General features: G+C 44.9%; 1 protein-coding gene across 4 annotated transcripts in view; it reads left to right on the forward strand.

The window, feature by feature from the left end:
* ETS1 (ETS proto-oncogene 1, transcription factor) overlaps nt 1-12,727 on the forward strand; it is a 139,124-nt gene that overhangs the window by 18,672 nt on the left and 107,725 nt on the right. For all 4 annotated transcript variants that reach the window (XM_086383393.1, XM_086383391.1, XM_086383392.1 and 1 more), the window contains exon 3: nt 11,441-11,585. In XM_086383393.1, the coding sequence (XP_086239519.1) occupies nt 11,441-11,585 (145 nt within the window). The remainder of the gene's footprint in view (nt 1-11,440; nt 11,586-12,727) is intronic.

Raw genomic sequence — 12,727 nt, forward strand, 5'->3', positions numbered from 1 at the left:
ACTACCTGGAGGATGGAGAGGAGGGGTTAGATGGCAATAGGAGACAGGGTCGGGGGGAGCAAGCTGTAATGTCACTTATGCCTGATGATGATGGAATGCACATTTGTGTCTTTGAAAGCTCACAACTTGAAGGTTCCTATGTAGGGGACTCACTCTACGGTAATATGCCAGGCAAGCGTGACTGTTCAGAGTGTCAGAGCACATGGAAGGCCCTGAGCCTTCTGGCTTGGGCCAGACAGCTGTGGAACATAGCCTGGCCACACACTGGGTTGACCAAAAAGTCCTTTCGAGTTTTTCCACAACAGCTTATGAACAAACCAGAAGGAACTTTTTGGCCAATCCAATAACATGGAAAACACTCAGGCTTTGGAGTCAGAAAGACCTGAGTTAAATTTTGGTCTATTTATTACTCCTTAGCCACGTGACCTTGGGCACATGACTTCCTCCGAACCTCAGTATTCTCATCTGTAAAACAGGCACAGGGTATAACTTACCACGTCAAGTCGCTGTGACACCAGCCAGAAATATGACCTCAGTTAATTCCCTTTCCCTGTGTTTACCATCTCTTCTCTGTTTTTCTCTGGACTTTTCGATTGTGTGAGATGGACACAGGGAGGTGGATGTGATTCCACTGATTTTGTCCTTACAAGGCTGCGGCCAGAACAAGATGGGGCTTTGGGTTGAGTGGAGCCATTCATATTTCTCTTATTGAGAAACCTCCTTGCTTCCTCTCTACCCTGGACCAGAAATAGCTCCCCTGCCCCCAGATCAAAGTTCTCTTGTAATGGGCTGGTGGTTTACAGCCCCATTGTGTAAACAGACTTGGTTCTCTTATCTCGAGTAATTGCAGTTTAATTGGGCTTCCTTGGGAAGCAATTCTCTTCTTAGCCTTTGCTGTTCGCACTCTTCACCTCCACCCCACATGCCTTAGGATGTGTTCACAGGGACGTCTGTGTTGTCCCTGTAGTTCTGGGAAGTTGGGAAGGGCTGATTCTTATTTCTATGAAGCTTAGCCATACACACCTTTTCCTTCTTTCTGGGGATCCTGGAGAGCAATGGATAAGGAGTCCCTGATTAGAGAAACGCCGATGCTGCTGCTGCTAATTCGCTTCAGTCGTGTCCAACTCTGTGCCACCCTATGGACAGCAGCCCACCAGGCCCCTCTGTCCACGACATTCTCCAGGCAAGAATACTGGAGTGGGTTGCCATTTCCTTCTCCTGGATTAGAGAAATGAAAAGACAGAAAAAGAAATTTAGAATGTAAATGGAAACCAGAAAAGCATTTTTTTTTTCTTCTCGTTGCTTGGGGTGGTGTTGGCTTTACCTCCAGGGAGGTTACTGAAACATGATGTTTAAGAAATAATCTATAACCATAACTCTTAGTGATAGTCAGAAGAAGTGAAGGAAAAAAGAGATTTTTCCAGCATCTTAGAAAGTGGGGATTTTCTAAGACATGGGATTCAGTCAGCACAAGCTAGAGAATTTCAGAGCCAGACCATAACCTTGAGACTGTCTCCCAGCATCAGGAAATTCAGGTCCTAAGAGAGTAAATGAAGTTGCCCAAGTTTACAGGCTGGTAAAGGCTGGAGTGTGGTCTGGATCTTCCAGCTGCTGGCTTGGGACACTCCTTATCATTAAGTGCATCTTGATCATATTTTTTAAAGATTCTTTTTTTTTATGTGGAGCATTTTAAAAGTCTTTATTGAATTTGTTACAATATTGCTTCTGCTTTATGTTTTGGGTTTTTGGCCATGAGGCATGTGGGATCTTAGCTTCCTGACCAGGGATCAAACCTGCACCCCTGCATTGAAAAGTGAAGTCTTAACCACTGGACCACCGGGGAAGTCCCCATATTTTTAAAAATAAAATTAAAAAAAATTTAATTTATTTTTGGCCTCGCTACACAGCACTCGGGATCTTAGTTCCCCGACCAGAAATTGAGCTCAGACTCCCTGCAGTGGAAGTAGAACCTTAACCACTGGGCCACCAGGGAATTCCTGGCAATTCCCCATCTTGACCATTTTTAAGAAATGTGGGGATGGATAAGAATTTATGCCAACTCATGCATCCATATGGTTGAAGACTGAAGGCGAGAGGAGAAGGGGATGACAGAGGATGAGATGGTTGGATGGCATCACCAACCTGATGGACATGAGTTTGAGTAAGCTCTGGGAGTTGGTGATGGACAGGGAGGCCTGGTATGCTGCAGTCCATGGGGTTGGACGCGACTGAGTGAGAACTGAACTGATGTATCCGTATGCTTTATTCATGGTGAATTTACCCTCCTTGGTTTAGGGAAAAAAACAAAAACAAAAACAGAACTCCATTTTGTAGCTCTCTGAGCAAATTGAAATTCCTGTCCAGGTTTTTCTCCATGGGAGGTTCGCCCCATCTCTGAGGAGGCTCTGAGTCAGGCCCACCCTTCACCTCCAAGCTCTGGGCTGGATGCCTGAGGCTGGCACCCCATGGAGCCACTGGGAGTCTCAGGGTTCCCATTAATGAGTAGAAGTTGATGGATAACACAGGATCTCACCTGCTACCTCTCAGCAAGAGAATGTCTTTTGAGTGGAGGGGACTGTGGTCTCAGACTGGTGTGAGGCGCTTCACCCTTGATCACTGTCCCCCTCCCCTGACTTGATCTGCAGCCCCAGGGCGGGGGGCATCTCAAGGTGGCTTCAGCAGTGGTCCAGGTGGCTCGTTTGGAGGCTGAGCACAGCTTCTCATGGAGAACGGAATCTGACAGTCCCATCTCTGCTCTTTATGTGCTTCAGATTCGTTTCTCTCTCAGCAGTCTGCAGTGGTCCGACCTGCCCTTTTGCCAAGACCCAAGCCCATCGCTCTTATTGTTTTCAAAACAATTTCCTGGCCTTGAATCTAAAATTAAATTGCCCTTTGAGAGTTTCCTATTTTGTCTGTTCCTGCCTCTCCTGCGGCTACACCACCCTGGCCCCCTCCCCTCTGGCGGGAGAGCTGAAGGTGGGGGGCGTTTCCGTGTTGCCTCCTTCCCTTCTCCAGGGAGCAGGTCCCACGTGTCCCCCTGAAGCAGAGGAGCCCCAGTGTTCTTCTGAGGGCCAGATACAGTTTGCCCCAAACCCCTCCCCAGGGCGGCTGAAAGCACTTCTCTGTGAGTAAAAAGAGGTGCTGGCTGGTCTGACATCCTCTGAAGATGAGGAGTCTCAGACACAATGAGATGTCTGTGGAGTTGGTCAGGTTGGCTTCAGGGGGCATCTGCCTGCAACAAAGTGAAAGGGTTTAGGATGAGAAATCCCCCACTTACTGTGCAAATTTGCACCTAGTATGTGAGAGCCCCTGGACAGCTCAGCAGCTAGGTATTTCCTAACCTCTTATTTCTCTACTGAAAAAACAGGGGATGTGGGGGCAAAATGGTGTGTGAGCATATTCCAGGGAAGAATGAAGACAAACGACTTGAAGGTGTTAATGCATTTGAACGGGAGGTGGCCTGGCATGAATCTAAACGCTGAGGAATTCTGGTGCTCTAGGCTTTCCCACCCTGGCGTCGTTATTTATCAAATGAAGGTTGTCCGTCACAAGGTCAGGAGAAAGAATGTGGAGGGATCAGCAAAAATGAGACTTGTATTTGCAAAGGAACTTGGCGATCACTGGGGCCAGTGTCCTCAGGAAACAGAGGCTTAAGGAGGTTAAGAAACAGGCTGGAGACTAACCAGCTCCTTAGGGGCAGTCATTGTTCCGTCACTAAGCCGTGTCCAACTCTTTGCAACCCCATGGGAGCAGCACTCCAGGCTTCCTGTCCTTCACCATCTCCTGGAGTTTGCTCAAAGTCATGGTGATGCCATCCAACCATCTCATCCTCTGTTGTCCCCTTCTCCTCCTGCCTTCAATCTTTCCCAGCATCGGTGTCTTTTCCACCGAGTCGACTCTTCACATCAGGTGGCCAAGGTACTGGAGCTTCAGCTTTGGCTTCTGTCCTTCCAATGAATATTCAGGATTGATTCCCTTTAGGATTGACTGGTTTGATCTCCTTGCAGTCCAAGCAACTCTCAAGAGTCTTCTCCAGCATCACAGTTTGAAAGCATCAGTTCTTCAGCACTGAGCCTTCTTTATGGTCCAACTCTCATATCCATACATAATTCCTGGAAAAACCATAGCTTTGATTATATGGACCAGAAAGTGAAAATGAAAGTTGCTCAGTAGTGTCCAACTCTTTACAAACCCCATGGTCTATACAGTCCATGGAATTCTCCAGGCCAGAATATTGGAGTGGATAGTCGTTCCCTTCTCCAGGGGATCTTCCCAGCTCAGGAATTGAACCCAGGTCTCCTGCGTTGCAGGCAGATTCTTTACCAGTTGAGTCACCAGGGAAGCCCAGAGCAGGACTCAAACCCAGGCTTCCTGATTTCCAGTCTCTCATCTTCTTACTGGAGTGTATGAACATCAATGCCAGGCCTAGAATGATACAGATTTACTCCTGTGGATTGTAGACTCCCTTACCCATCCATTCAGTGTTAAGTCAGCTTTGCCTCTGGAAATACACATTTTTTTTTTAAGTTGCAGCATCTAGAAGTATTTATGTGTCTTGTATGCTTATGGTATGGTACTAAGGCTAAACCCCAGGATTGTGTAGTTGGTTAAAGAAAAGACAGATTTACTCTGACAGAATTTTTTGTAACACACACACACACACACACACACACACACACACACACACACACAAGAAAGATCCGGAAGGGTTTGAGGAGCAAACACTTGGACAATTAAGGCTGCTTGGCTCAAGACAGAAACGAACTCCTATAGACATGCACCTCCATCTGTTTTTGATTTAGTGTTGAAAATCTACTTCCCTTTTCCCTTTTTCCTAATTGTAGGGATCTTTGGGGGCAGAGGGGAGGAAGACTCTGAGCAGAAGCAATGCTGTGAGGTTTGGCAGGGCTGGGAGGTGGGTGAAGAGCAGCCATAGGGAGAGAACTGGGTGAGTGGGGAGGAGAGACAGGTCCCTGAAAGAAGCACAGGGGGTGAGAGTGCCATAATACAGTAGATGAAGCCCTGACTTCAGAAGGGGGCGGTGGTCGCTATGCTGGTGGTGTCAGGGGTGGTTTATCTTGGAGCAGGAACACGTGTGTGTCTGTCATCCTAGTAGATTCCAGACTTCATTCAGAACTTCATGCTATTTCTTTCCAGGATCAGAAAAGTGAAGCACTTAGGTTGCAGGCTCGTGCCCTCTGAAGCCTCCACAAGGATTACTGGGGTTGGGGGAGGGTGCTCATCACAGATTGCCCCAGAGCAGGGCGGGAGCACATGGCCATTTAAGGCTGCCTGGATACCACCCTCTTCTTAGTGTCCGCTTTCTGAAACTCTGCCCTTTTCACTGAACACTTTGGTGTTTTTCCTCCCATGTCTTCAACTGACCCTTCTTTGTTATTTCCCCTTCATTTCTTCTCCCAATGGCCTGCGACTCCACAGACCCGTTTTTTTAAAAATTGAAGTATAATTGAATTACGATATTATGCTAATTTCAAGTAAACATAGTGATTAGATATTTTTATACATTATACATGAAAAGGTCACCACAGTAAGTCTAATAACCATCCCCATATAAAGATATTTCAATGTGTGGACTGTATTCCCTTGGCTGCACTTTACATTCTCCTGACTTGTTATCTGATGACTGCTCTGAGTCCCCTTCATTTATCTCACTCACCTCTCGCGCCCCTCTGGCGACCGCCAGTTTGTTTTCTGCGAGTTTCTGTGAGTTTCTCTGTCTGTGAGTTTCTTTCTGTTCTGTTACTGCTTACTTGTTGTGTGTCATTTATTTTTTTAGACCCCACATATAAGTAGAATCACACAGTATTTGTATTTCTCTGACTTGTTGCAATCAGCAAATATCCTTTGGGTCCATTTCTGTTCTTGCAAATGGCAAGATTCCATTCTTTTTCTACGACTGAATAATATTCCAGTGTATGTATATGTGTGTGTGTGTATAATTCTTATCCATTCATCCATCAGTGTACAGTTAAGTTGCTTTCATATCTTGGTTATTGTAAATAATGTGGTAGTAAACATTGGGAGGTACATATCTTTTCAGATGAGTGCTTTTGTTTTCTTTGGATAAGTACACAGAAATAGAACTGCTGGATGGTGTGGCAGAGCCATTTCTGACCCTTTCTCTTTTTATTTTAAGTACCATTTTCCCTGACTCTACACTTTAACTAGATCCTTGATGTTTATAGATCCACCTTTATCCTTTCCTGTCTTCTGTCATGCAGCCACCAAGGGAAACTTCCCCTAGTTGCTCTGCTGTCTCTCCATCTGAGCACAACCAAGAGTGAAATTTTCTTCCAACCTCTTACCTATGTACTTAAATTCACCATTTTCCCTGTTATAGAAGCAAGCAATCTAAACATTTTTTTGGATCTTTGCCCCCCACTGCTTTCCATCTCCTCTGAGTCATAAAATCATGTTGACTCTTTCTTCAAAACATATCTTATATTTCTTGTTTCCTCTTCACCTCTACACTCATGACCCTAGTTCAACTTTTCATAACTGGACTGTTGGGGGTGGAGATCAGCGATAGAGCATTTGCCTGTATAACTGGCTTCACTCAGTTCACTTGGGGCCAAAGCCTAAGGACTGCCCCCAGACTCAGTACTCAAGCTGAACAAATCTGAATGTAATATTTCTTTTTTTTTGATGGGTGGGGCTGTGTTCCTGTCTCACTATTTGTTCGGCCTGAGATTTCCAGCCGTGGAATCAGCAGGCAGTTGGGTAGAGCCAGGTCTTGGTGTTGAGCTGTGGACCTTTGAGATAGCTCTCTCTGATTAACATTCCCTGAATGTAATATTTCTGACCATCAAAATCAATGCAAAAATTATTATAAGAAATAAAAATTTAAATACAATTAGGATCAGTAATACTGATTTTTTCCTTTGTATCGAGGCCCCAGTATGGCTCTGCAGGGCACAGCTGCTGCCTTGTCAGCCTCCTCGCCTGCTCCTGCTCACTCCATCCTACTTAACCCTATCAAATGCGTCCTTCTAGAACATCTTGACTCACCATGCCACTACCTTTAACACCACCTCGAATTCCTTTCTCCTGCAGCCAGATTCTGGTCTGGTTTTCATGACCCTCAACTCTGTCCCTCCAGCTTTCATTGTTACTAACTGCCCTCCATTGCAGGTGTTATCATTGCCTGGCAGGCTACACTCCATGGGGTCTCAGAGTCAGACATGACTGAAGCGACTTAGCATGCAGGCACGTGTGCAGCACTGTCCCTCCAGCTTCCATTCTTACTAACTGCCCTCCACTGCAGGTGTTCTCATTGCCAGAGGAGCCTGGTGGGCTGCAGTTCATGGGGTCTTAGAGTCCGACTTAACTGAAATGACTTAGCATGCACGCATGCATGCAGCACTGTCCCTCCAGCTTCCATTCTTACTAACTGCCCTGCACTGCAGGTGTTCTCATTGCCAAGAGCATGCTTTCCCCTCATACTTGTCACTACCAAGTCTTTCTCTCTGTCACCATTCTGAGTCTTTTTATTCTTCCTTACATAGGTGTAGGTGTTCCTTGGCACTTTGAGGAGTGTCATCTTTTGTTCTCTAGACCCTTCACCAAATGTTCTAGGCTGAGTCTTACTTGACTTTTCAGTTATTACCTTAATCTGCTTCCTCCAGGAAGTCTTACCTGCTGCCACTCTCCTCGCCCATATACATCGGTGCCTCCCTCTGTCACATCCCCTCGCTGTAATTTCCTGTTTACTGGTTTGTGCACTTCAGAGGGTAAAGTTCATGTCTTGCTCATACTTTATTCTTAGCATCTAACATAATACTTGGCATAGACTGGTGGTGTGATACAGATTTGTTTCATGACCGTCTATTGTCATAATCCATTTAGTATCTTGTCATGGGACAGCGGCCTCCCTTCCCGAGCCATCCAGGCCACAGAAGATTCACGGTGCACAGTCTGAAATCAAGTTGGTCTCAGCTAGAACTCTTTCTTTAAAAAAATGTCTGTTTATTTATTTATTTGGGTGTGCCGGGTCTTAGTTCTGACACATGGGATCTTGGATTTTTGTTGCAGCATCGAATCCGGACCCCAGGCAGAGGGGGCACAGAGTCTTAGCACTGGACCACCAGGGAATTCTATCTCCATTATTTTACTAGCTGTGTGGCCTTTGGATGTTTACTTGCTCTCTGAAAAACCTCAGTTTTTTTCTTCTGTGAAATGGAGATAAAAAAGTAAATCTTGCACAGCTATGAGGATTAAATGTGAAGATTAAATGTGACCATCTCTTCACCATGTTTAGCTCACCGATCAGCATGGAGCAGTGTGGGATCTACATTAGCTCCTTTCAGTAATCACTTGTGGGATGAATGACTGAAGACCCATCAGACGGGTTCTCTAAACTATGACAGGGTCGGGAGGGTGGCTGGCATCTCCTGAACTCACCTCCATTCACCAGAAGCCAGGAGGAAGATGTTGACTTCAACTTGTTTTGGGTGGTGCCCTTTTTCAAGCATGGAAGTGGGGCTTTGCTGCCCAGATTTCTGACCTGTTGATAACCTGCTTCTTTCTCCTCAACTGAGAAGGTTTCATAATGAATTGGAACTGGCTCTGTGGTTCTCTTGAGTAAAAATGTCATTCTCATACTCTATGAAATAGGTATTAAGTCAGTTTGTGAAATATCGAACAAAAAGGCAGGTGTTTAGGTAACAAGTGTCATGATGCTCCCAGGAGTCTCTGTGAGCAAAGATGTTTGTGGTTCATGGTAGGTTTGATGCATTATCTCCTTCTCGTTCTTAAAAATAGGGTCCCCTGGCACCACTGAGGACAGTTAAGGAGGAAATATATCTTAAAAATAGACTTTCCTGTATAAAATAATAAATGAACCCTCCCTGACAACAAGGAACCTGGTGTGGGGGCAGGAGGCACTCCACTAAAAATAAAGCCAATCATGAAACTCAAGGAGCTGCTGTACGTCGTTGTTTGTCAAAGCTGTGGGCTGACTCACCACGCAGCCAGGTGGCGAAGGCACAGGTCTGGAACCCAATATCGTCTTGCTTACCCATAACTCGCCACCTACCCCTGCCCTCCATCTTGCCTCTACAGGGCACTCATCATTTTCCTTCAATGCCTCTTTGCAAACCATGCCTCACCTTCTGGGGTCTTTCCTTAGCAGAGAAAACTTCAACTTTGACACTTGAGTCCCAAGTTCTCCTCTTGTCCCCACCACTTTAGCAGGGCCTGGACCAAACCACCCACCACCTCTCTACAAAGATCCTACTGGTACCACCCACTGCCTTCTTACAAGGACTTTCTGGTTTAAGCAAACCAAGCACACACTGCTCCTAAAGAGGACAGGGCCAGGTCACTTAGAGTCCTCCTTTATACCACTTAATGACAAAATATCCCCACCCAGACCCTGTTTTTAAGACTCTGATATTTGAAACTGAATTTTGAGAAAGACTCTAGAGAAATATGAAAAAATGGGGATGATTTCGAGAACACACAGCTCATTTAGAAAATAAATGTGCTTCAAGTTTATTCTCTTGTAAAGAATTGTTGAAGACCTGCTTATCCTTGGGGTTCAAAAGAAAACCTTACTGTAGTTGCTGCAAGAGCTTGCAGTGTTAAAATACGATGTCAGCAAAATGGTTTTTTTGCTGACTGAAAGCTCAGTTGAGTGTTCTTGCTGATGATTTTCCTCAATCTTGGTCCCAAACTCCATTGCTCTGTTTATATTCACGTGGCTCTCACAAGAGCTGCCTGGTAACAGAAGCCAAGGACATGAGCCTTTGATATACAGTAATCTGGAGCTTCTCGGGTGGTGCTAGTGGTAAAGAACCTGCCTACAAATCCAGTATTCTAGCCTGGAGAATCCCCATGGACAGAGGAGCCTGGTGGGCTACAGTCCATGGGGTGGCAAAGAGTTGGACACGACTGGGTGACTAAGCACATAGCACACAAATGCAGGAGATGTAAGACACATGTGTTTGATCCCTGGATCAGGAAGATCCCCTGGAGGAGGGCGTGACAACCCAGTCCAGTATTCTTGCCTGAAGAATCCATAGACCAAGGAGCCTGGCGGGCTATAGTCCATAGAGTTACAAAGAGTTGGACACGACTGAAGCGACTTAGCACCCACACATATAGCAAAACGGTGTGACCCCGTTCAGTCCCAGGGTCTTATTCCATTCTCAGCACCTTTAACCCACTTGGAAGAAGAACAGCCCCGGAGTAAACTTTATCCAGTATTGTTTTCTTAACATGTATTATTCCATTCACTCCTCCTACCTTATGAGGAAGGTATTATTTTTCCCATCTTTTAGTTGAGTAAACTGAGGTTTAGATAAAAGAACAGGCCTAGGTTCCTGTTAGTAAGTGATGGAGCCAGGATTTGAATCTATGTATCCCTGGCTTCAAAGAACGGGGCCTTAAGCGCTGCAAACCATGGTCTCCCACATACTGTATTTGTCCTTCTTAGAGAGTACTGGGTAGAGAGTATATTTTATGGATTTTACAAAAACTAATAAGAGAATTGAACAAGTGCCCAAATGGGAAGAATGAAAATTCTAATCTAGCTATCAATATCATTAAAACTTAGGCACAGAACTTCCCTGGTGGTCTAGTGGTTAAGGATCTGCCTTCCAATGCAGGGGATGCAGGTTCAAGTCCCTGGTCGGGAAACCAAGATCCCACATGCTATGGGGCAACTGAGTCCACGTGTTGTAGCCAGAGAAGCCTGTGCACGCCAATGGAAAATCCCACATGCCACAACCAAGAGCTGACACAGCCAAATAAATAAATATTTTAAAAAGAAAGAAATAAAACTTACACACACTGATTAACAAAGAGCAATTTTATTAGGTAAATACATTTTTTTGTTTTTTTCTTTGATATTTGTCACCTATTGGTTCTATGATACTGGAATGTCTTATAAGAATATCTTTCATGGTGTTTTTATAGACTAAGGTAACAGTAAAAAAAATAAAAGACAAAAGCCAGGATTATATGAAGATGACCAAGATTCTGCCTTGCGATTAACCATGGATCTTTATTTGAAAATTTTAAAAAGTCTTCAAATGGTTGAGGAAATGCATGAAAATAACTGTATCCATAGTCCAAGTCAGAAACCTTTCCCATTCCTGTCTTTTTTTTTTTTGGATGGGGGAGGGTAGTGATCAATATTTGGTTCTACATAGTGTGTTGCACAGAAAACTCTACTCAATGCTCTGTGGTGACCTGAATGAAAAGGAAATCCCAAAGGGAAGGGAATATATGTATACATATGACAGATTCATTTTGGTATACAGTAGAAGCTAATACAACATTGTAAAGCAACTATACTCCAATAAAAATCAGTTTAAAAAATAGTCTTTTGTTATCTATGAATAATTCTTACTTATGGATGATAGTTACTGTTCCATTAGGGAATCTTAATATATTTCCTTTTGTTTCCTGGCCACAGAGGCAGGGACCTCTCAACTCTTATGAAGATCCCCGGATGGCCTGTGGTTTCCAGTCGGCCTATCATCCACCAAGAGCTTGTTACCCGTTCTGGGAAGAGACAGCTACTCAGGAAGTGCCCACCGGCCTTGAGCACTATGGCTCAGGTAGGAACATAAATGGCGGCTGAGACTGAGGGTGGGGTTGAGGGCCCGAGGCAACTGGGTGCGGGCTGCATCCTGTGTCATCTGCCCTCACAGCGGCCCTGGCTTATGTGGGTACCGGGTGTTCTTGTTCTATGGGAAGTCCCAGAACTTTTCAGTCATTTTGAATGACTTTATTCTCCAGCGACAGAAAGACTAAACTCTAGGAAGGGGCCCACGCGAGGTTTCTTTACTTATGTCTTCATTGTGTATATAGTTCTCTCCACTTTGCCTGTCTGGGGTTTTAACCCCTAAAACCTGGCTGTTAACAAAGGACCTAGAAGGTTTTTTAATTATGAAGTGTGAACCAGAGGGACAGAGGGTGTGTGGACTAGCCAGCCTTTGTTGTTGTTTTAATTTTTATTGGAGCACGGTTGTTTTAGTGTTGTGTTAGTTTCTGTGTGTGTGTGTGCACGCGTGCTGAACTGCGTCCAACTCTTTGTGACCTGTGGACTGTACCCACCAGGCTCCTCTGTCCATGGGATTCTTCAGGCAAGAACACTCTAGTGGTTACCATGCCCTCCTCCAGGGGATATTCCCAACCATGGAATCCAACTACATTGGCAGGTGGATTCTTTACTGCTAGTGCCACGTGGAAAGCCCTATCATACAGCGAAGTGAATCAGCCATATATATACACATACCCCCTTTTTTGAATTTCCTTCTCTTTTAGGTTACCACAGAGCACTGAGTAGAATTCCCTGAGTTATAGAGCAGTTTCTCGTTAGTTACTTATTTCATGAAGTGAAGTGAAAGTGAAAGTTGCTCAGTCGTGTCCGACTCTTTATGACTCCATGGAATTCTATACAGTCCATGGAATTCTGCCAGCCAGAATACTGGAATGGGTTCCCTTCTCCAGCAGATCTTCCCAACCCAGGAACTGAACCAGGATCTCCTGTATCGCAGGCATTCTTCACCACCTGAGCTACCAATTTCATACACAGTATCAACAGTGTGTATATATATATATATTGGTCCCAATCACCCAATTTATCCCACCCTCCTTTCGCCCCTTGGTGTCCATACGTTTGTTCTCTATAGTCAGTCTTCTTATATGATGTAATTTCTTTCATTTGTCTTCTCTTTCCATCATCCTCTTCTGTTCT

Source organism: Bos grunniens, chromosome 29 (genome assembly GCF_055505025.1).
Source record: "Bos grunniens cultivar Pamir isolate PY7600 chromosome 29, Bosgru_T2T1.0, whole genome shotgun sequence".
Classification (NCBI taxonomy): domain Eukaryota; kingdom Metazoa; phylum Chordata; class Mammalia; order Artiodactyla; family Bovidae; genus Bos; species Bos grunniens.